The 24,911-nt window shown below is 38.6% G+C and overlaps 1 protein-coding gene across 1 annotated transcript in view; it reads right to left on the bottom strand.

Annotated features, from left to right (window-relative positions):
• The window catches only part of lama2 (laminin, alpha 2), an 87,313-nt gene that overhangs the window by 49,008 nt on the left and 13,394 nt on the right, over positions 1–24,911 (bottom strand). The window contains exons 7-17 of the mRNA XM_037685915.1: positions 23,830–24,006; positions 22,875–23,060; positions 22,608–22,726; positions 22,222–22,339; positions 19,983–20,135; positions 13,258–13,382; positions 13,037–13,123; positions 11,420–11,475; positions 6,843–6,985; positions 5,568–5,666; positions 2,797–2,908 (exon numbers count right to left, since the gene is read on the bottom strand). Coding sequence (XP_037541843.1) covers positions 2,797–2,908; positions 5,568–5,666; positions 6,843–6,985; positions 11,420–11,475; positions 13,037–13,123; positions 13,258–13,382; positions 19,983–20,135; positions 22,222–22,339; positions 22,608–22,726; positions 22,875–23,060; positions 23,830–24,006 — 1,375 coding nt within the window. The remainder of the gene's footprint in view (positions 1–2,796; positions 2,909–5,567; positions 5,667–6,842; positions 6,986–11,419; positions 11,476–13,036; positions 13,124–13,257; positions 13,383–19,982; positions 20,136–22,221; positions 22,340–22,607; positions 22,727–22,874; positions 23,061–23,829; positions 24,007–24,911) is intronic.

Below are 24,911 nucleotides of genomic sequence, written 5' to 3'. Positions count from 1 at the left end.
AGTAAAATAAAAGCTTCTATAAAGTTTAAAACATTAGGACAGAGGAAATAAACACACTGATGTTGAGCAGAAAGCAATAAAACACAAACAGAGTGCCATATTTTAACTTGTTACTAAAATGCATTTAAACTATCCCATTGATGCACTGATTTTAAAACATACAATAAAATAAAATAAATTAAAACCAGTTGAAATATTTCAGTTTGTTTTTGTTTACGTCGGCGTGATGCTGGATTCCTCTCATCTGAAGTGTAAACACGAAGTGATTAAAGCCAAGACAGAGGTAAAACCATCACACTAATGAACAGCTGTAATGCATGTGCGTATGTGTGCGTGCACGTTTATTTGTATGAGCATGCGTGAGTGCATTAGTCAGTGTGTGTCGCAGTCATATAATTACATAGTAAGATTAAAAAACCAATTAACCACTTAAAATGTGGATGAAATCATATTCCCATATCCTGCCATCGTGAGCGCGCACGGTGAGGAAAAGGTGTATTTTGTCATCTTGTTTTGTGTCTGTGTGTACACTCGATTCAGTGTGTGCACACTGGCAGCAGTGTTTGCATATTCAGTGTTTGTTAGTGTGTGTTTCTGATAGGCACTAATTAACTCTAATTGTTACTCTCAATCAACCAGTGAGCATCGGCACAGTCGCCTAAACACACACACACACACACACACACACACACACACACACACACACACACACACACACGTGCACACACACACACGCTATAATCACACTGTGATTAGGCAGAGGGCCAAAGAGCTGCGAGCAACAGCAAGGAGAGGACAGTTGCATCACAGCAAGCCAGAACATGGTGGTTTAGGAACTTTTTTCCCCCCCCACAAGCTATATCCAAAATTTATAAAGGTAATAAAAATAACTTCTTTGATTTACAGTTTTACATGGAGTTTTTTTTAATCACTAAAAAATTACAAAAGGGAAAAAAATGTTAGTTGTCCAGGGTAACGTGATTTCAAACAAAGAAACTTGCAAGATCACTGGAATTTCAAGAGACCAGTTCATGTAATGCTAGAAATGAACAATGTTTTGGCAGTTTCTACAATTTTCAGAGCACATTTACAAAATGCCACAATTGACGATCTATAGAGCGCACCCGAATACAAGCTGCACACACTAAATAAAAAAAACAACTCGATTTTGTACATAAAAAGCCGCGCTTGTGTTCACATTATAACGAGAGGCAGCACAGCTACTGACAAGTATGTGCAGCTCTAGTTGTAGTTAAAGAATCGACCACGTTCCAAAAATGTTCCAAAGACTTTAGTTTGCTTTTCAGCGCACACAGACAAAAACGAATCACACACCTCTTCATGACAACTACCTCCCTCACTCATGGTTACTCAACTGAATGACCGAACACAAACTAACACATAATGAACACATTAACTAAGAACACACTAGTAGTACAGATAATCACTAAAAGAACAATGCTAAATAACGAAATTATTAAAAATGAACATACATTTTACCCATAATTCCTCCCTGAGGCCATGTAATCAACAGTCAACCACAATGGACCACAGAATGCTACAATATGTACTGGTAACATACACAAATACGTACAGTAAATGCTTTTGTTTTGTTTTTTTAACAGTGCCAGTAAGGCTGGTAAAAAAAAAAAAATAAGTACTGTATTTTTCGTACTATAAGGCGCACTTACAATCCTTAAATGTTCTCAAAAATCGACAATGAGCCTTACAATCCGGTGCACCTTATGTATTAATTCTGGTTGTGCTTACTAACCTCGAACCGATTTTATGTGTTACACGGCGCTCAAAAATATGTCAAAATGAACTTGTTTCACTTAATGTGCCTTATAATCCAGTGCGCCTTATGTATGAAAACAGACCCGTTCATTGATAATGCTTCTTATAATCCGGTGAACCTTATAGTCTGAAAAATACGATATATAGCCTACCAAGAAGTCACTGATCGCTAACTTCATCTTTCTTCCTGCAAGCTGCTGTGGAGCCTCTTCCTCCTCCCCTCACAGTCGAACCAATGAAACAGTCCTCTCCCTGTTTCATTGGTTCGACTGTGAGGGGAGGAGAGAAAGGGAATGGGGTCTCACCTGCATGTGAAGAGCATGCGAGTGTCACATGCTCACAGAGCAACTCTGAAGGAGGACAGCTTCCTGGAGAGACGAGTATTGAACAGCTATGAGAGCATCCGGGACGAAGCTAAATGATTTTGGTGGCAGGAAGCTGTTAGCCCGTCAAAAAATTAAAACAAAGTAAAAATCATAAATTAGCCGTAGCCTGCGGGGTTTAAAGTCGGATAAAAAAGTAGCGGCTTATAGACCGGAAAGTATGGTACTGTATATTTAGACAACTTTGGAAATAACTTTAGGGTCAACTTACTGTATCTTCACAAGAATTATAAAGTTTTCATACAATTGTTTTTTTTTTTTTTTTTACAGATTTCCATTAGTGCACAATAAGTTATTTTTTATGTCTTTTTTTTATTTTTTAAATGTCAAAAGTTAACGTGTTTAAACACTAGCTAGAATACCAAAAAGCCTGAAAATTTTAGGTATTAATGAAGGTAATGACAGCTTTTATCACAACGATTATTATATATCCAGCTTCATAAAAATGCTTCATTTAGTTAGCTTATTTTATGTACAGTTTCTCATGTCGATTTAATCCAGCATTGTGAAATGTGCTCCAGTGGCAAACTAAACAATAGATGGATACAGAAAAAGAAGAAATATGTTGGCAGAATTTGGAAGTGGCTACTGGTGGAGGGTTGATCCTTTCTGCTACCTTTGGCTCCCAGCAGGATGTCCTTGATAAACTGCTCCAGGTCTTCAGCTCCATTATGGATCCTGTCAGCATCATCCTCCACCTGCTCTCCATCAGCAGACACCTTAGTGGCCTACAAACACACACACAGACAGCTGCATCATAAAATAATAAATAGTTGATTAAATAAATGTGTTGGCTTTTGTCTAAATAACATGTCCAATCAAAAAAGAAGAAATCTTAGAAGTAAAAATTTTATAGATTAGATCAGTACATGCAGAATGAATTTAATCCACTGATATTACCGTGGACAGACAAACACAAAGATGGATGATTTGCTGACACAAAAAGAAAATAACTTCACGCATTAATGCTCAAAGGACCTGCACACAAGAGATGGATGAGTTCTTGACAGGCATGAAAAACATGCCAATACACTCAATTTAACTCACACTCGCACACACCGAGTGAGAGTGGAGGTAATTACATGTGGTCGAGATTTGACAAGACCCTGCTATATCATTTTAGCTATGTGTGTGTGTGTTTGTGAGCCAGAATGTATGATAGGGTGTGGGGGATAGAACTGTTGTCAACAAATGTCAAGGTCTGAGTCCCTAAAAGGGTTCGGCCTGACAGCCTGAATGTGAGTGTTATTTCTTGCTTTGTGTAGACTCCTCCAGATGTTTGTCTATTTTGGTTAACTCCCCTCACAGACAAACATGACACTCCACACTTTTTGTAAAGACTTAGAATACCTTAAACAAACATATTGCCAGTCACCTTTTATGCCAGAGTTTTAAGCTAAGATAGTTTATGTTGTGGAATGACAATGTGCTACAGTTATTCTGGTCAAACCTTAAAAACATACCGTATTTTTCGTCATATAAGTCACAGTTTGTTGCATAATTTGCATCCCCTGCGACTTATTTATGGAGTTTGTCCCATATTTATAAACCAATTTTTGGCTGAGATATGACCGTTTTCATTCATTCTGACTGAAAATATTGAACACTACCATTTTCAGTTGCTAGATGGCGTTCTAGTATGGCATGCACTTGTGTCATGTAATAGGTAAAAGTGCCTATTAATGACGCAATCGGCTTGCCACAGCCTGCCACCGTCATCCAGCTCGCCTGGAGCAACTGTCAAATCAGCTTCATTTCGTGGTGCCGTCCCGGCGAAATGCAGCTAATTTGACCATTGAAGTGCATTTACTAAGTAAAAGTTCAACTGAGACACACCTTTGCTATAATGTTGAGCAAACAAATAATTGTTTTAGGCGCTTATCTTGATCAATTTTGAAGAAATGCACAGCGTTCGTCCTTCCTGATTTCTTCCCTCTGTGCACTCCAGGAGCACCGAGGCAGCAATTACCAGTACTTTGGAAATGTAGCTGATTTTACCATTACAGTGCATTTATTAAGTAAAAGTTCAACTGAAAAACACCTTCACTATAAAATCAAGCAAACAATTGTTTTTCACTGGTTATCTTGTTAAATTTTGAAGAAATGCACAGCGAGTCCTCCCGTGCACGCTCCCACGGCCGCCATATCGATTTTTGGCACAACACCGGCCCACATGTCCATGTAGTCAGTGGTAACATAATAGATGCGACTTATAAGGTGAAGTGACATATTTAGGTTTTCTTCCACTTTATTAGACAAATTTGGACTGATGCGACTTACATGGCTGTGCGACGTGTACGGTGGAAAATATGGTAATGTGAGGTATGAAGGTCATGAATGCTACTTTGTGGCAAGTAATTCTCTCCAAAAGTCGGCCTTTTGTATTATACACCATTTGGGCCTCTGGAATGGAATCATCGTTGGTCAGTGCTGCCGTCTCGTAATACTAAAACTGCAGATTCAAGGCCAGGTTGTGATGGGAAGGGCACCAGGCCCAAATCAATTGCTTTAGTGCAAGTTTGCTTGCTTTTGTAAAAACCCTACAAAAGGGATCAGCCAATAAAATTAAATAAAAATAATTGTACACCAGTTAAAACTATAATTGCAACTGACATAAAAGTACCAAGTGCAGCCTTTTGATGATTGCCAGTACTTTAGAGTCACATTTTACAAGAACCTTTGGGTCATTTTTGTGCTCAAGCAGGTGAACGTGCATGTGAACAATGATATTCTGCCGATCAGCTGTTGGGAGCACATGGAAACTGTCAAAGTCGGTGTAGGGTTGGACCCAAGATGCAGACAGCACGAGCAGCTCCAAGTAAAATAGAAACTTATTTATTTTAACAAACAAAATAAAGCAGCAACAGAAGACAACACTTGGGAAATACGAGAAGAGAACGAGGAGGACCGAGACGTAAGGATAAACCCATGTAATGAGCCGCTGGTGAGGTGGTGACAAGAGACCGTTTAAATAAACTGAGTGAGAGAAGAAAGTGGGAACACCTGGGCTGATTACTGATTGGAGACAGGTGAGGGTGGCAGGCTGACTGGAAAAACACTGAGGAGGTTTACTGGAAGATGGCACAAGAAACACTGGGAAACAAAATAAGACCTCAACTAGAATATTCAAATAAAACCCTAACACAGAAATACAAAAACACAAAAGACGGAACACAACAGAAATAAAACACAAACCATGAAAGGAATAATACTAAGATGAACTAAAATAAAAAAGCACATATGTGACACAAACACTTTGAAAATGGCCAAAACAAGAGCAGTATCAAATAAAATTCTCTCTGTAGAACTTGTGCTTCACAGAAGTGAAAAAAACATGAGTAAATACAGAATAATACAGAGTTGAATGAAAAACAAAAGGATTTGTACCCTGCTGTGTAGTTGGTCCATCTCAATGACCAGTGAGCCCAGGTTGGAGTCAGCCAGCTGCAGTAATCTCTCCGGAGCTTTCTGAGGCGACAACATGTGCTTCAAGACAGACACAGAGATCAAAGAATTAGAAAGAAGAAATCCAACGTTGAGGCCCAGGGTAAGGCTTTGGAACGGTTCTGCTAGAATGAAAGAAAACAAGAGCAAGAACAACAACAAAAAGATTTTCAGTGAGAACTAAACCGCAAAATAGCTGCCAACCGTGTCCTTGTTGAGATTTATTACAAAAGTGTGAACCTGCAGAAAAAGCTAAATTTCAAATAAATATAATTTAGAAAATACAGCAAAAATTATTGTAAACAAGCTTTAGTCCAAAATATTAATGACAGCTTAAACTTAAACTCAACTTAAAGTGAATTCAAAATAAATTGAAAACTACAAGACAAAAGCAGCTTCTTGTCTTGTCTTTTTTTTTTTTGCTTTACTTTTTTTTTTTTAGCAGATTTTGAATCTCAGACAAAAAGTAGCTGTTGTGTAGGTTTCAGCTTTTCTCCTGCAGCTTAAAGACACTAGATGGCACCAACAAGCACACACCTGTGGACCATTCACCTGATGAGCTGCAGGAGTATAAAGGGCAGATGAGGACTTCACTTCGACGCTGGTGCATTATCTGCCGATCAGTAGTAGTATTCCTATCCACTTTACTATCCTAGTGATTTGTAAAGACTAAACGATTGTTCTCACGTTTCAGCTCTGACTCCTGTGTTGCTCTTGTGCCTTGGACCTCCCTGGTTTGATCCTAAGCCTCCTTGTGACTTCTTCAGCCATTATTTGCCTTCCACCACTTTCCCACTGATTTGATGCAACCTTTCTGGGACTCCCTCCTTCGCCATTACTGGAACTACTGGACCCTCGTTCCTATGCTGACCTTTTCCTCCAGCAGTAAGATATAGATATTTCTTCAGACATCCTCAAGGACCAAAACCTTGATAATAACTCTTGTCCTTGCTCTCCAGGGTTCCAGCTGTGTTGCAGCAAATTGTTGATATTCACTCTTTGTAAAACATTAATTGCTCTTGGTCTTGGAGTTGCTCTTTTCGTTCACTACTATCTGGGTATCCTGATAAAACATCCATGACCTTTACATCCCGATCACTTAGTAAATTGTTACAGATAGCATTAGATTAATATAAAGTCACATGAAGCAACACCAGCTAAAATTAAGACCTCATTTACCAAGACATTCAACTTCTAATAGTATATGTTTTTGTTTACCTTAAGCTCCTCCGTCATGTTCTCAAAGCGGTACAGAACCTTATATGGTGGGGGCAGGGGTGTGGTCAGGGTGACATCGGTGAGGATGCGATACAGCCGGTCCATATCGCTTATCAGCAGACCCGAGCACTCATCATCACAGGCTAAAACACACAAAAACACTGTTAGGCATGAAGTACTGAGGCCTGCAATTTGTCTCAGTATCCACAGCGTGGTTTTATGTTTGGGTTGCAAGTGTATACGTTAGGTCGTAAAGAGCTCTGACTCAACCAGTCGGATATTTTTAAACACCGGTCTTATTTTTTGCTCGTGTACAGTTTGTTTACGTTTGAGCTCGGATACGTCAGCGTGTGACTGTGGCACCTGCTTGTGTCGTTTGGCTCAGGCATCAGAAAGACACTACTGCACTGTTGATGCATGAAATCAGTGCAGCAGGGCAAAAGCAATTATGAACACACACACTGCAAGCTCCAAAATACACAAAAAACACAACAGTGCACAAATACGCACCACAAATTTCACAGACACACACTTCCTTTTTTTTTTTTGAAGGATGTGTGATTTTTTTTTTCCCCCTTCAACCTGAAGCTGATTTATTGCATAAATTAAACCTGACAAGGGAAATCAATGATATATTAAACAAAAACTGTTTTAGTCGATCAACTTCCAACACGATCTACAGTAAACACAAATTAAATGTTGGGGTCATGCAGCCTCATGCACGCGCACTAAACACTGTACATTGTTGGTGTATAGAGCTACTCATTATATTTAAAGTTATTTATGGATCTCACTGATGAAGGATTAAAGTCACCACCTTCAGTATAGTGTGAAAACAACTAAACACATGCGAGCTCTGATGTTTAACACAAGCATCACTTACAGTTTGTTATTTTACTTTGCTGTCTGTCTGCTTTGGGCAAATAGTCAAAGACAGGTGTTGTCCTAAATTTTATAAAAAATTGCACATCTGGCTTTTTTAATTAGTTGAAAAGAATGACTTGATAATATTGTAGAGGTGTAAAAAATATATATATATATATATACACACACAAGTAATTTTCTGATTAGGTATGGTTATCATAATATCCTGATTTTAGCATATAATACCAAAAGAAACATTTATAATAATCAGCTAGAAAGTTCCTGTAGAAAAACTTTGACAGGGACTGCCACATTTTAAAATCTTGATTTGACAGTAGCTCTCAGCTACCACCATACCAAATTTCAGCTCAATGTAGCAAAAAAAAAAATATATATATAATAATTGAGTTATAGTAATTTATTTATTTTAAGCTATGGTAGCCATCTTAGATTATTTTTTTTATTTTTATTTTTTTGGATTCAGCATGTGATGGTGAATGTACTCAGCTATAACCTCACCAAATTTAAGCTGTGTATGTGTAAAAATAGCTGAATTAAAGCCATTTAAATTTAGCTTTAGCAGCCATCTTGACTCTTAATTCAACATTTATGGGCAACGCTCTCAGCTACCACCACACCAAATTTCATCTTAATACCTTTAAAAATGGCTGATTTATAGTTTGTTTAAATGAGAAAAATAGTGCCTTTGCAAATTACATCACCATGGTAACTTGAAATGCCAATTACAGTAATAGCACATCACAGTGCCGAGCCAGTCATCATTTCGATATAAAATTTGTGGGGGTACACATTGTGATTCGGGTCGCATTAAAGGTGAAAGAAGTGCAAGAACATTTTCAGGTGGATAATAGGTGGGGCTGCCTTTCTAGGCAGTCCCCAAAAAGTAATTGATCAAACTTTGCACCATCACTGAATAATTTTCTGGGTACTGGTGGAGCAGTATTAGTAATCAGCTTCAAAAAACACCAACAACTGAACTATACTATACGTTCACCTAAAATGAATAGTTTATTCTAGTCGTATGAAGAGTTCTTATGATAGTTCACATCGTTTTTATAATAAATATAATTAAAAACACCACTATAGTAATTCTGAATGTGTTCCATTTTCAGTGTTGCTTTAAAATAAATATTACCAGTCTGGTACATTTTTTCCAGATACTGTTAGTATTTCTGCACAACACCAACTGCTCTACAAACGATTAGCGGATCAAACACCAGTAACATAAAACAAATGTAGTTTAGGCACTTCCCATTTAGAATATTAAAGTTCTATGGTAAATATATTGTGAGTTGAAGTTTTGACACTTTTAATTTGAAAAGGTATTCAGTGTGTAAAGCTCCGTTAAGGTTACCTTTTCTGTTCTGCTTTCACCATGATGACTATTTACACCACAAAAACCACAGAAACTAAAAAGAAAATTAGGGCATATAGAATTTAGTCAATTAAGGTTGATGCATTAGCCAATATACTAAGCTTGTGAGACTTCTCGCAGATTTGTTACTCAAGGTAATTTATTAAGACCAGAATCACCCTCTAGACATCCTCATAAGTTAAATCTAAATTTAATGAATAAATAATCCGATTTTGAACATCGCTTTTCAGATCAACGCAGTGAAAATGCAATAATGCAACAAATGACATGACGTCAATTAATAAAAAGGTAGCTGGATTTCTTTGTAAATTGTGTTACAGCGAACATGAGAATATTTCTGTTTCCTTCTCTCAAGGCTGCCAAGGTCTAGAGCGTGGCCGAGTCTGAATGAAAGAAAAGTCAGTTTAAAAGAAAGACTCTGTGCCACTCAACCTCGTGAACAGCAGTCTGACTGCTCCACTGTGTGGGAACCATCAGAACCAGAACTTGTGATTATGCTTCAGACTCCAAGATGAGTGGTTTGATGTCAGGGTGCCACTGCAGCACTTCCAGTTTAAACTCATGTTCTGTGTCTGAACACAAAGACATGAGCAGGCAATTTTCTTACTGACCTGACAGCAGAGGTTTCACATCAACCTCTGTCTTACAACCTTTTCTTCCATATTCTCATTCACGAGCAAACACTTGCCTCCAGACGTGCTAATGGCACTAAATTGGCCCTGCCATTATGCTCATATTAGGTTTAAATGAGCTCCCGACGACATCGAAATTATTTTCTGAATGACTTGAATCTGACTTCTGCCACAATTTTCTGTCTCCCATGGCAACCAGAGAAAAGGCCTTTTGATTTGCATTTCATTGCCAAAATAAAGAAAAAACTTACAACACTGGGTGACGCTGCAGATGGGTTAAGAAATATTATGACCCAAATAAAGTAAAGTCAAAGATAAACATGATTTCATGTAGTGTGGCTTCCTATTACAGTTGTAAAATCTTTTGGAGTTGGAGGCTAATCTTTATGACGAATTCACGTTAAAATGTAATTCAATCTTAGCAAGCAGATTTCAACCTAGTAACTGAAAAATAAGTTTGTTTGGACAGTTAGTAAAAGTACAATGTAAGAAATGTTACATAAAACAATAACTATCAGATTTTACATATTACAATTTAAGCGTTAAACATAAAAAGTGGTCAAATTTATTTGAATGCAAGAATCCTGTTCCACTAAAAGCTCAAAAGCACTTTTAAGGATGCACCAACACTGATTATCGATATTGGGTATAAGTCTAAAAATGTGTGTATTTTTGTACTTTAAAACATGTACTGTTACTATAGTACTTGGTACCATTTTGCAGTAGTGTGAGTCACCTTTCAGTCAAGTGGTACAAAAAAAAAGCAATGTCAGCTGTGTAGAGGTAACTTTTTTGCGTTGGATGCTATGATTTTCACACTATCGATAATTACGGTGCATCGCCACCACCAACTTTTAAAGTTGTTTGGTAACTGGTAATAAACATCACAAGAAAAAAAACTAAGAAGAAGGGGGAAAAAAAAGCCATGTGGAGTATTTCAAAGTGAACAATGGTGATAAAAGTAAAGTGAACTGCAAATTATGCTCAGCAAAGCTGTCGTGAAGAGCAACCAAATCTAACACTACTGGAATGTAAAAAGTCTTAAAACACTTATTAGTACCCATAACATGTGCCCAATATGGGCAAGTAATCTAAAATAAGTACTTGTATTCTGGGAAAAAAGTGGTATTAGTGCATCATTAGGTTTTTATTGGGGTTTGTAGTTGATTGCGAAAAAGGTGAACGCTAATCTGCACTTGACCCACAGGCGGGGAGTTTGAGATTAAACACAGTCCCAACGGTGCATCTTTCCTGTTTTCCACAAAGATGTTGGATACAAACCAAGTATCAGAAAAAAATACCCTGCAGTGTTGACTTTTTTAAAATAAACTTGTCAAGACTTGTGCAGTCCCACAGAAACACACAGTCCACCTACCAATTTAAATTTATTGGCAAGGTATTTCCAGGAAAAGTTCACTTTGATTGAACCATCTCTGCACCTGGCTACTTACCTGCTTGACACCCAACATAACAAAAACGTTCAATACAGGAATTAAGACACTTCAAAAAACAACAGTTAACAACAACAAAAAAGGTGTTAGTCTTACAGATGATGCCAGATGGTCCACACACATGCCTTCCCATGCACTGGTCACATGAAATCCCTGAGGCCCCAACCCTGCAACGGCACTGGCCCGTTACAGGGTCACATGGTCCGGGCAACGCACCCCACGAGGAACACTTACACTCCTCACAATGGCCACCTGGCATCCTTGGGTTACCATGGTAACCAGTAGCACACCTAAGGAAAAGGAGTGATGCAGAAAGATACTTTAGATATTTAAAAGATAAAGATGCCTACAATTCATCCCTATCAAAAAACTGTAAAAATTTTAATCGAGGCACCACACCATCTAATAATGGAATAAAATGTTTAAACCTTGAATGTGTGCCATTACTAAGCCAAATTTAGGGCAAATAAAGAATACAAAAAAATTACCATTTTTCAAAGGTTTAAAAATTTAATTTAAAATACCTAATTTGATTCTATTCAATTAATTTATAGCAAAAACTAAAGTTTATCCAATAGATATTTGAAGAAGAAAGTAAAATACTGTTGAACATCGATGAGTGATTCTGTAAGTCATCCTCAAAATTCTTAAACAATTTGTTTGAACTCTTCCTGTGACCTGTTCAGAAAATTAATTTTAGACCGAGATCATGAAAATAAAGCGCTGCAGACATTTTAGACAAACCTGGAAAACTAGCTGTGGTGACTCTCTTGATTAGGGTTAAATTCAGTGGTGCTCCTGAGTAAAAATATTTGTGGGGCAGACATTCATTTTCTGAAGATTTTCATAAATTGCATTACAATTTCTGTGAGACTCCAGGTTGGTGGAAATTTTCTGTTCTTTGACTTTCCGCTGTTCTTTTCAATTTTCTGTTCTGGTCCCCTCTTCTCCGTCTACTCCAAATGGATTTAAAAACAGAATATCTCCACTGTTGGTCTCAGCAGGTTTCACTGCAACTAGTCCTGGGTTTAAGCTCACATAAAGTCTAGGTAGAGGTCAAATCAATGTGCTAAAACCTGATGAATATGTCCACAAGGCAGAAAATCAGACGACCCAAATGAAACTCTATTGGACTTGCCCGTTTGGATTACTGACCCTACTGTGCGGATCCACTTGAAGAGTGAGTCACTGAACAGTACTGCCACACAAATAAGTTAAAAAACTGAAGATGAATCACTAAAAATCATTTTAAATTTCACTTAAAATTGTTAAAATAGTTGAAAGCTACACAGAACAAAACAATACAGCTCAGTAAATAAGTCTATCTTCTTCTTCTTCTTCTTCTTTCGGCTTTTCCCTCTTCAGGGGTCACCAAAGACTACTTTCTGGGGCAAATAATTTTCTTGTGGACCGGATCCCGCTGGTTAACTATAATGTAACCAACACAGTCAGAGTACTATCTATTGAACAACAATCTTTGCTTAAAACTATAGCGCTCAATTTTAGACAATACAATAAGCCAATGATCTCATGAACCATTACATGGACTTTTATGAAACTTTCAGGAAGGACTGGATAAAAATCTACAACTGGTTGGCCACCACAGTTGATGTACATTTGCCAACACAAAAAGTCTGCAGCTTACTCAAAATTACTGAGCTGAAGATGTGGTAGTAGCTGAGAGTCGACCTCAACACATACTTTAAACATTAACACATCTCGCTAGATGTGGAGGTGGTGGCCATTGGTAATTAAAACTCATGCAAGGCATATCTTCAAGGAACGCTAAGCCTTTAAGCTTATTAATAATTGTGCTATTGAGTTCGGGGTTTTTTGGCGCATGTATCTCACCTTTCGCAGTATTTTCCTTCATATCCCTCAGGACAAGCAGTACAGCGATAGTCATCAAATCCCTCAGATACACAAGTTGGGCTTAAACTAGATATGGAATAAATTTACACAGGAAGATTTGTAAAGTTTTGGGCAAACAATATTATAATATTAATAAGTTAGTATAAAAAAATAATTTAAGATTGTGGTTGCAACTAAGACAAAGATGAAAGTATGTTTACTTGTTCTCTGGATTGGTAAGAGGGCAGGCACAGGGTTTACAGTCATCAGAAAACCCTCGGACCACACCGTAGAATCCAGGAACACAACGTTCACAGTGTTCCCCCTCTGTGTTGTCTTGACAGTTCTACAAACAAACACACAACATATTGCATCTATGAAGACACTTTATTTCTGTAACCCCTTAAGAATACAGGCAGGAGGTGGAACATCTGGAGAGCTAGTGCAAGAAGAACAACTTTCACATCAAGACGAAGGAGATGACCGTGGACTTCAGATGGAACAAACACACCCACACCAGAATATAGGAGAATCTGTGGTGGAAGTGGTCTCCAGCTACAAGTGTGTTTGCACCTTTGTGTTTGCAAGGGTGTGCACCTGAATGACAACCTCAGCTGGGGCAACAACACCACCAGCCTGATCAAGAAAGCTCATTAAAGACTACTTCCTCAGGTGGCTGAGGCGAGCTGGTCTGGGAAGCTCAGTCCTCACCTCCTTCTACAGGTGTGCAGTGGAGAGCATCCTGTGCGCCAGCATCAACGTGTGGTTTGGAGGCTGCACAGCTGCAGAAAGAAAAGCTTTGCAGAGAGTGGTGAAGGCTGCACAGCTGCAGAAAGAAAAGCTTTGCAGAGAGTGGTGAAGGCTGCACAGAAGACTGTTGGAGTCAGCCTCCCCACCATCACAGACATCTACACCTCCAGATGCAGGAAGAGGGCCACCTGGGCCTAGGTTGGAGCAGTGGGTGGGCATCACTTGGTCAGCCCTCAATTGGTTCAGATCCTACCTCACCGACAGCTTAAATGGGGGTTTTGCAGGGGTCCATCCTGGGTCCCCTCCTATTCTCTCTATACCTGCTGCCATTTGGTGCTATTTTCCGGAAACACAACATACCCTTTCACTTCTACGTCGACGACTGTCAAATTTACTTCCCCCTAAGACACAATGGTACATGCTCTATTCAACCGCTGCTCGACTGCCTGGCTGACATCAGGGACTGGAAGGCATTAAACTTCTTAAGATTCAATGAAAAGAAGTCTTAAGTCATGTTGTTCCCTCCCAATGACACAATCACAAACCACTGCATCGACCTTTCCGCTCTAACCCTGTCAGAAAAACAAAGAGTCACTAATCTGAGTGTGATAATGGACCCTTCCCTGAAACTTAACAATCATGTAAACATGATTGTTAAATCATGTTTCTTCCAACTGAGGCGGCTGTCTAAACTGAAGCCCATATTGTCCAAAAATAACCTGGAGACAGTAATACATGCATTCATTACATCTAGGCTTGATTACTGCAATTTGCTCCTGTTTGGTATCAGTCAGACCTCCATTATACGACTACAACTGGTCCAGAATGCAGCAGCCCGACTTTTAGCCAGTACAGGCAAAAGAGAGCACATTACACCAGTTTTGGCCTCACTGCACTGGTTACCGGTTCACCTTCAAATCCAGTTCAAAATACTCCTGTATGTCTACAAATCGCTGAACAGTCAGAGGCATTAAAACCGACTTTGCATACAGTTTTGTGCTTTGCTTAACTGCTCTAAAATTACGCAAGTTTTTAGATCAGAGACATGGTCATTACATACCAGTACTGAATACACTTAGGGTAGGGAATTGGACTGGCACCATTGGTTGCCTTGTCATCAGAGGTAGAAAATCCTGGTTAACTGCTTTTATGTCAGTTTTTCCATCACGCTCCATGAAAATATTCTTCCTTAAATTGCTGTGCTTGCCTTTGAATCGAGCAATTTAGAGCTTCTTACTGAAATGTTTGACCACATGTTGACAGAAAGGTCAATTTAGTTATTTTCAAATCTTTTTAGAAGCAACTTGTCTTGACCTTTTTCCCTTCACAGAAGATGATGAAAACAGTGACTTTCTCTGAGCAGCTATGATCTTTACGTACAGACTCACAACGATACTGAAAAGTGCCCAGTGTGATCCCAGCTGCTTTTAAAGAACCGAGCATCTCCACCGTCACAGCAAGGGACACAGTCCCCATTTCTCTTTACTTTCTCAGTTTCTCGATTATTCTAGGCTTTCACATGAAAAAAAAAACATCTTTCATCTAGTCTGGACTGTTTTGATCATAAAGCACATTCCTCTACAGACAGTAACGAGGCTCAGTACCCCTCCTGTATTATGAGCCGTTGTAGGAATGCGTGCACCACTATCAAGGTAGAGCTAAGCTCACAAGTAGGGTTTCACACAAATAAAATTATAAAATGGTTTCCTTCACAAGTTATCCAGGATGCTGAGTTTATTAGCAGAAATTGTTAAATGGGACTAAAATTACGAAAAAATTAAAGACAAATGGGATAAACATTTCAACATATTTATATTGGCAAGATTTCCCTTTTTTCTTGACTTCATTTTACAAACATTTATTCATACTAATATCAAATAGGCCAAAATAAAGAATACAGTAGGTTTTACTAACTCTAAAGAGTAAATTAAACGAACTGCTGTAAAATACTCGGCATCAAAAACAACATACTATTCCTAACACACACAATGAACTCACAGAAACACACAACTAAAACCTCTACCGTACACAATTCATTGCTCGCTCTTTATATCCCCACGGCCCCATCTTATGTGTTCGACTTGTTTGTTGAAAATGGGAACTCAGATCTTTACAACAGGAAGTTGTCTCTTAACGAGGCAAGTTATTTCCATTAACTGCCCGAGTTTCTCGTTACTGCTAATTACCACAAAAAGAAGCTCGTTTAGTGTTTTCAATTTAGCCCGCTCGAGTAGAAAATGCTAATGACGTTGTTATTGAAAACTAGATCAGAATGAGCAGGGGAAAAAATGGCTGGGAGGCAAAGTGAGGAAAAAAATGAAACGATGAAAAAGAAAGAAAGAACGAAGGAAACAAATTACTAAAAGAAAAATTAAACAGGAGCTAAAAAAAAAAGAGAGAATTAAAGAGGTAAAGGAGGGTGAAACGGTGGAAAAGTTGCCGCCTCTCAGCGAGAAAGTTGCCGGATCAAATCTCAATTGGGCCATTCTGGGTGGAGTTTGCATGTTCTCTCCGTGCATGAGTGGGTTTTCTCCAGGTGCTCTGGTTTACTCCCACAGACCAAAAACATGCATGTTAGACTGACTGGTAACTAAATTGTCCCTAGGTGTGAGTGAGATAGTGAATGGTTGTTTGTTTCGTTTGTTTTTATGTGTCTCTGTGATGGACTGGAGACCTGTCCAGGGTGTCCCCACCCCTCGAACAGTGACTGCTGGATATGGCCACCAGTGACCCCTGCAACCAGAAAAGGAAGAAGCTGGCAAATGGATGGATGGAAGAGATAAAGGAGAACTGAAAAACAATAAGAGTAAATTCAAAAAACAAATAAAAATTGAGGAAAATAAAAACTTCTGAATATTGTATGAGAATCAATATAAATTAGGTGACTGGATGAAGGAAAACAATGGAAAAGAGGTGAACAAAGAAATAATATTTTACAAAAATTGATAATATCAAGAAAGACCATAATTCGAAAACAAAAAGGTAAAACATTGTCTTGCAAAATCTTTTTGTCTAAAAGTGTGGATACCAAAGACTGTGACTGGAAGATTGATGAAAAATGTAAAATAAACTCAAACACTTTCCATCTTAAATATTTCTAATGATCAGGAGAGAGTGCAATGTTTGCATTAATATTTTAGAGTTAAAAATCAATGAGAAAATTCAATTCAATTCAAAAATACTTTAGTAATCCCAAAGGGAAATTATTTGTTGTTGTAACTCGTTATCCTCGTTTCATTAAGAGATGTTATAGATACTGACGGTTGTAGGCAGGAAGGATCTCCTGCAAAGGTCCATCCCACAGTGGATCCTAAGAAACTGGCTGCAGATGCCATCCGATTTGTCCACCCAAACTCGGCTGGCCTCTCGGTTCCCCCGGGCAACAGGACCGCCCCAATGCTGGGCAGAACTCCACCCAGAGCGACGGCCACTCCTCCCAGCAGTCTGCCGAGCTCCTCGTCACTGCGGACAGCCAACTGTAGGTCCCGAGGGATGATCCTGTCCTTCCGCTGTCATGATCCATGTTTCCTGCTAGTTCCAGGATCTCAGTGGTCAGGCACTCCAGCACAGCTGGCAGGTAGATGAGAATGCGTCCACAGAACATCCTTTTCAACTCATTTGAGATTTGGGGCTGTAGTTGAGATATAATTTGAGCTTTTGAGATGTTAATCAGATGCTGTTGGTTGTAGAAACTGCCTTGTTGCCATGGTTACGCATCATAACAAATGTCCAAAACTAAAAAAGTTTCAGTAAAAATCCTTCCAGCTGCACAGCACCTGATACCAGAGGAAACAATCATCCAAAAAATGTGATTTACATCCAGAAAAAGAGGAATTACAGTTTCCAAAAGCAAAATCTCAAAATTAAATTAACAGAGCTGCTACAACATGCAGCCACCTGGAGCGGCACAATTCTAGAACGCAAAATGAACCTGAGCTCAATTTATTTTATTCTGACTCTATCATTTTAAGAGGAACTTTCAGATATTCTGCAAAACACGGCTGTTTATTTCATAAACGACAGTTTCAGAAGAAAAAAGCTATGTTCTTTCCTAGTTTTTGTAACTAAAAGGATATGTTCACTCTTTATATAAAGTCTCCTATTGGAAACGCAACAGGAAAAATTAACAAGTCGGACTCGACTGTGTCAGTGCTAATTTGAAGTTCCACATACATTTCCAGTGGACGACAGTGAAGGAGTTACGGTTTGACTTCTTTTAGCTTTCAGTGAGTAATGACCAGCCAAACTCAGTAGAGCTTTTAGGAAAAACAAAAACCTGTAACTTAATATAGCTCAACTGTCCATTCAATTGCAAGGCCTTCACTGCAAATATTTTGTTAATAAATCAACTATGATTTATTTATAGAGCCCGTTTCAACAGCCAACAGTTGCATAAAGTGCTTCACAATACAAAAGATAAAATCTAACAATTAAAAACCATACAAAAATGCCACTAGATATTAAAAGCCTGTCTGAATAAAAATGTTTTAAGATTAGAATTAAAAAGAGCCAGACCAGTGATGGAGTCTGAGGTAATTGGTTCCAAAGTCTGAGTGCAACAATTGAAAAGGCCCGGTCATCCCACCGTTTGAACTTGGACTGGGGGACAAAAAGATGTATTAGTTGATCTTAATGTTCTCTTATACTCACGAAAAGCTATTAGATCAGCTAAGTAAGGTGGGGCAAGACCATTAAGAGCTTTAAAAGTGAGCAATAAAACCTTAAAATCAATTCTGAAATGGACTGGAAGCCGTTTATTACCCGTATCTGTTTGCAAGAATATGTCAGATGACTCCCGGATCAATTAAATGCAGTCCAGGATTTTGTGACAGTGTAGTCTGTGTGCAATAATACACTCTTGTTCAATGGTCACACAAAAACCATAAAAGCACAAAGATGTATGGCCTAAAGTAAAAAGAAAAGATTAAAAAAAGAAAGAAAATGCTTGATTTGAGAAAATGAATTATTTGAGGACTAATATGACTCAGTTTGAAACAGCATAACGTCCCTTCCTTTGGATGCAGCTCGCAAGACATTGACAGATTTGTCCACAGCGCCTTCATAAGAGCTTTCAGACTGTAGAAAGTGGTTTTGAGGAGTTAATGGTTAACCCTTTATATAGTAGAGAAATGCAGTAGAGTTCCAAGCAGACAAAAACTGTACAGGAGTGTCAAACTCTGTCACCAAAGGGGAGCAAAATCCAAAACTTGTTTCAAACCAATGGCCAGTTTCAGTCAATAATTTAACTCGAGTCCGATACCCGACATCTTTTCTTGGTTGCAAGTTCCTCAACAAGAGTTCTTGGGCCTCATTTGACATGGCCTGTTGCATTTTTCTCATTAAAATAAAAGATCAGGGAAAAATTCCAACTATTTTTTTTCTTGACTTCAGAATTGGCCGTTATAAGAACTCTGCACTAAATAAAGTATGCTCATTTTTTAAGTAAAGTGAGAAGCAACAAAAAAAAAAACCCTACTTTTAAAATATCATCTTGTGGACCAGATAAGATTTAGGCTATATTTGGCCCTCGAGCCTTGAGCATGACACGTGGATTAGACGAAACATTTAAACAAAAATAGAAACCGTCCAGAGGACCTGACTTAACTTTGTTGGACTTTTTTTTACCTGAATTATTGAGCATAAACTTTAATATTTTAAACCACTTTGGCCCTATGGCTGCCTCAGAGGAGTCGACGGGGGAGAGGGAGGATGCCAGAAACCATCTTTTCACCATCAAACTGGTTGCCACTATGTGAGTAAGACACTTATGGGACTGAGTTTGTTGTGGCTCCTTGGACTGATGAAGTCCTTTGGATAAAAGATGAAAACGTTTCAACAAAAAAAAAAAAAAAAAAAAAGAAAGAAACTGTCCAGAGGACCTGACTTAACGTTGTTGGATTTTTTTACCTGGATTATTGAGCATGAACTTTGATCTTGTTAGATTGTTTCTTTAAGTGCATGAAATATGTTTTAAAGTAGGAATGTAGCTTTAGGTCATATCTAGAAGAACAAAAAAGATAAAACATGTGGCTTAGCCAGGTGGTTGTTAATTATTGTCAGGCTAATTACACTATCAGATATCCTTCCCAATGCACGCGCACACACTCCCCAACACACTGTTTCACTACAATCCTTTCTTCAAAAGCTCAACATATGGCTCCGTCTCCAGCGGCAGGGGGCTCACACACTCATTTACCTGGCATATGGATGTCTCAGGGTCACAAGTGGAAGAGTGCCCGCTGCACTGGCACTGAACGCAGCTGCCCATGCCGGCAGCGGTGGGCACTCTGGACGCTGGAACAGATATCTGCGACCCAGAACGGAGACGGTAGAAACCTGCAGCACACTCCTGCACAGAGGCAAGAAAAATAAAAAACATTAAATAGGAATTTTTTTTTTTTTAGAAACGCACCAAAATCCAGATTTGATAGATAATTTGTGAGTTGGATGTGGAAATACATCCCTAAACACACACAATAGCTCTGACCCACATAATGGTCACTTCTCCAGGCAACAATTGACTGCTCTCCGTTTTGCACACATACACATAATTAGGAGGTATTCACTTCAGTAACTTTTGAACACACACCTTCTTTTGCATACCTATCAATTCATACACACAAACATGCAAGGTAACTCTCTCCCCCTCTCCTGTTCAGTAATAATTAATGGAGTCCATTTAAAGAGCCATCTGTTCTCTCTGCTAGCACTAAACGCCCGTTTAAAAATACTTTATTAGCAACGATGGTAGCTACAAATAGAAGAGCCATCTGTCAGCTGAGACCTCTACGATCCCAGCCTTTCAAGTTTAGCTACAGTTTGTTGTTAAGCTTCCATTTGGCTCTTTGCCCCAACAATATATGTAGCTTCTAATTTATGAACATTTATATTTTCTTCAGGCTGCTTTGCATACAAAGTGCAAATCAAGATACTAAAAATTACAGTAACAAGTTCTCAGGAAAACGTTGTGTTCCTCTAAGATTATTAATAAAAATCAAATGACTGCTGTTAAACAGAATCACACAGGAGTGTAATGTCCAGGTATCAGAGGCCGTCCACACAAACTCCTCATTAAACTAAGAATTGTGTTTGAAGTTCCTGTAGCTTCAGAGATCCGCACAGAGCTGAAGGTCAAACTGATAAAAATCCGAATCGAGATGAGACGCTCAGCGAGGAATAAACCTGGTAAAGGAATTAAAAAGTAAGGACTTAAAATGCTGAAACCAATGTACGGTATATTGGAAACTTGTGGAACTTTATTGCAAGTCAAGTCTATGTTCAAGTTTCTTCCGATGTAACGACAGAACTGTCACCGAGGGAGATGCCTACTTGATGTTTGCAGTATAACTACTAGAACCACAAACATTCTTTATAATGTTGTTGATGCAGTGACTTGTACTTACATAAAATACATTGTACATCCTTAGTAATCTTTTTTAAATATCTATACAATGGTCCCTCACTTATCGCAGGGGTTACATTCCAGACACCCCCGTAATGGGTGAAAATCTGCCAAGTAGGGACATTATATTTACTTTAGTATTTATATACATTTTAAGGCTTTATAAACCCTTCCCACACTCTTGAAATGTTCTTATTGTGGTTACTCCAGGGGTGGACAGGCCATCAGGAGCACCGGGCCATTTCCTGGTGGCCTGGCCCACTCGGTGATCGCCGAGGGGGACTAACAGTTCGGGTCGCACTCGATTATTTTAAACAATCCATGCCGCTCGTGCAGCTCACTCGGGTATAAGACAGACCCGCCGCTCCCTCCTTTCTTTTTCCGAGGCTGTCTGTTGCACGCACGCCTGTGACAGACAGCCTCAGAAAAAGAAAGGAGGGGCGGGGGGTCTGTCTTATACCCGAGTGAGCTACGCTCAGCCACTCTCTTTTTTTAAACTGATTCACTCTTGTTTTTCCATCCAAGCATATTCTCTGCTATTCTACATTTGTTCATCTGTTCTGTTCATCCCTGCTCCCTGTGCAGTAGCAAAGAGGAAAGACAGACCCCACCCCTGCCACTTCCTTTCCCTTTCTGCAGCTGAGCCTTAGAAAGAGAAAGGAGGGGGCGGGTGGGGTCTGTCTTTCCCCACAGCCAATCGTGTGTCGTGTACAATCTTAAGTTGAAAACCAGCGGAAGAGTAAGTCTGCGAAAGTCCAACTGCGACGTATTGAGGGACTACAGTATATTTACAAATCTTGAATTGGAACCGTTTTTTCTTCATATGGCAACAGTTTAAAAATATCAAACGTGCACAATAACATTTCCCACATTTGCAAAAGCCACACCTTTTCACTTGCCATCTAATAAAACTGATTACCGGTATATGGGTTGGAGTTCCAATAAACACCCCATTTGGAAAAGTTATAATCGTGCAGATATTGTGTTTTAATGTGTGTATAGATACGTGCATGTACTATTATTCTGTGCATACCTCACAGGACAGTCCAGAATATCCAGCAGGACAGTCACACTTTTCTATCTGATAGGCTTGCTCATTTTCTTCTGCCGGAGTTCCCGCCTCTGCCACAGTTAAACTGATCTCTGAAATACTTGAAGATGAAGGTCAAAAAGGAATTTGTACAGCACTATAATAAATCCAGCTTTACAATCATTTTGATTAGTGTTTTTTTTTCCTGTCTTTAAAGACATTTGGAAAATCTAAAATGAGGATGAGTTTAGCAGAATGAACAATGTTGATTAATAGCAGCAAAAGGGAAAAGGTTCACTTTCATTCATTTTCTTAACTCTGCTGTCACATTTTACAACAAACAGGCACCCTTTATGGACGTGTGTGTTTGTATGGTGTGTCTGTTTTACCGGCTATTTCTCATCAAGCTGCCGTGTGATGCCTTAATTAGAACATAGTCGACATAGAATAAAATATCCATGAAGTCCTCTCGAGTCAGGGATCGACCATCTGCGTACTTCCACTCGTGCTTTACACAAAAACACACACAAAGTTTTGTATGACGGTCTGGCTGCTGTCAGATGTAAAGTTTATTCCCTTTCGTTTTCTCGCAGTCTGAAAAAACTTGGACCTTAAACACTTGCCAGGCTTTTCTCTTAACATTCCACCTATTGTACCTCGGTCATGTCGATCTCATGGCGGGTTAACTGTCCAATCTGAAGTCCTGGGACGTGGCGCGTCAGCACGACGTTGTGGTTCGGACCACCCTTAATGATAACCTGAGGCTCATAAGAGGAAGGACCAGTTTCATCTCTGGCTTCGTAGTAAACTGCATATTTCAGCTGCCCACCATATGCTGTGATCTAAAAAGACAGTGGAATAAAAAAATAAAATAAAATTGATAGGAGGCCAAAACCATTATTTAAAGCAGATGATTATAAAATGATGCCTTTGTGAAATTCCTCAAATCGTACAGGCTGCGAGCTAAAAACACACTAACGTCGACCAACCAGGCGTCTAAACAAAAGTTTGAATAAGGACAGGAACATTGACACAAACAGCATAACTTGAAATAAGCATTTTTATTTAAAATGTGTTTTGGTCTAATTACATCTGGTATAAATGAGCTGATAATGAATAACGGATCAAGATGAAGGCTGAAACATTTGCTCAAGTGTAGCTTTTAGCGTTTTAACGTTTCCACTCGTGTACAACATTTCTCAGTGTAGAATCAAGGACTTCCTAACCTAATGGGCAAAAAAATGCTTCCTAAAATCACTGCCAACATCTTTCCTCCTAATTTACACAAACACAAAAGCACCTGACCAGCAATTTACCAAAAACTTATGTTTTTACAAAACTGCTCCCGTTTACTCATCAGCGAAAGCACATTGGATTTGCAGCGTCTTGGGGATTCTTACCTTCTTATGAAAGCAGTAAGAGTGGACTTATTTTCATTCATTGCTTCATTTGCCTAAGATTTTTTTGTTAAATTACTAAAATATACTTAATCCTGGTGTCCGCCAAGTTTAATTCCTATAAACATGCATAATATGAAGGAATAAAAGCAACCCCCCCCCCCACCCCACCCCCAAAAAAACAATAAAATAAATACAAAGTCTGCACTTTTACCATGGAACCTGTGAACTGCTCCGGAAGTTTCCAGTAGTAGGGCTCAGATAGAACTGATGTGACCAGATCTGCATGAACCAGGATCTCGGGGTGCTGGAAGCTGACCCCTGTCCTCCTCTCGATGGTGTTGGACTTGTCCACCAAGGGGAGAACCGTCTGTTCCGGTCTCAGAGTTAACTAGAATCCAACAAGTATTAATTATTGTGCTGAAAATGTAAAGCAAATTCAAAGTTTTATGAACTTTTTCTTCAATATAATAATTTACACCGAACATTAAAGTAGAAAATTATATGAAGACATTTTTTCTTTGCCGTAGAGGACTTACATTGCATCTTAAATCAAAACCAATGCAAAAAACAAACACCTTGAAGGTTTTGAGGGTTTTTTTGCCCCCAAATGACCCCTTTGGTGGTCATTTTTTGCTTTAAATGTAATTTTTTCCATAAGTAATTCATGTTTTTTCCTTTAGCTTAAGCTGCTCTTGGTGCAGTAGCATGACGTGGGAGAAGCTGAGAATTATTTGAGTTTACAAAACATAAATCATCACATATGTCATTGAGGAGGAGGAGCAAAGTCAAGATCCTCTGAAACACTAAGATGCCCAGTAAAAAAAACAAAAAAAACAAAACAAAGGCAGCTGTGATTTAAAAAACAAAAACAAAACACCAAACAGTTTGATAAGGAGCTCAGAAACTCCTAAAAAAGCACGTCTTTAAAATTTTATTACACAACAAAGCAGCTAAATTAGGTGGTAAATGAACAAAAAGTCTGTTTGCATAATGGCTTATTTTATCCAGTAAAGATTAATTTCAGTGAATCATTAAAATCATACTGCACTGGTCCAGTTGTTGCAGTTATTCTGGGTAAATAAAAATGCATTTTGTTTATTAAAAAAAAAAATTATTTTACAGAAATCTAATGTAATTTAGTAAAAAAAAAAATTGGCTCAGCTCAAATAAGTTTGATTAAAACTAAATCCTTGAAATATTAGCTTTAGTAAACTCAATGTAAAAAATAAATAAATAAATAAAAATAAAATAAATAAATATATATATACATATATATATACATATATATACATA

The sequence above is a fragment of the Nematolebias whitei genome, chromosome 12 (assembly GCF_014905685.2).
Source record: "Nematolebias whitei isolate Nwh7 chromosome 12, NemWhi1, whole genome shotgun sequence".
Lineage (NCBI taxonomy): Eukaryota > Metazoa > Chordata > Actinopteri > Cyprinodontiformes > Rivulidae > Nematolebias > Nematolebias whitei.
Note: the sequence above shows the minus strand (reverse complement) of the source record. Positions and strands in the feature narration are given on the sequence as shown.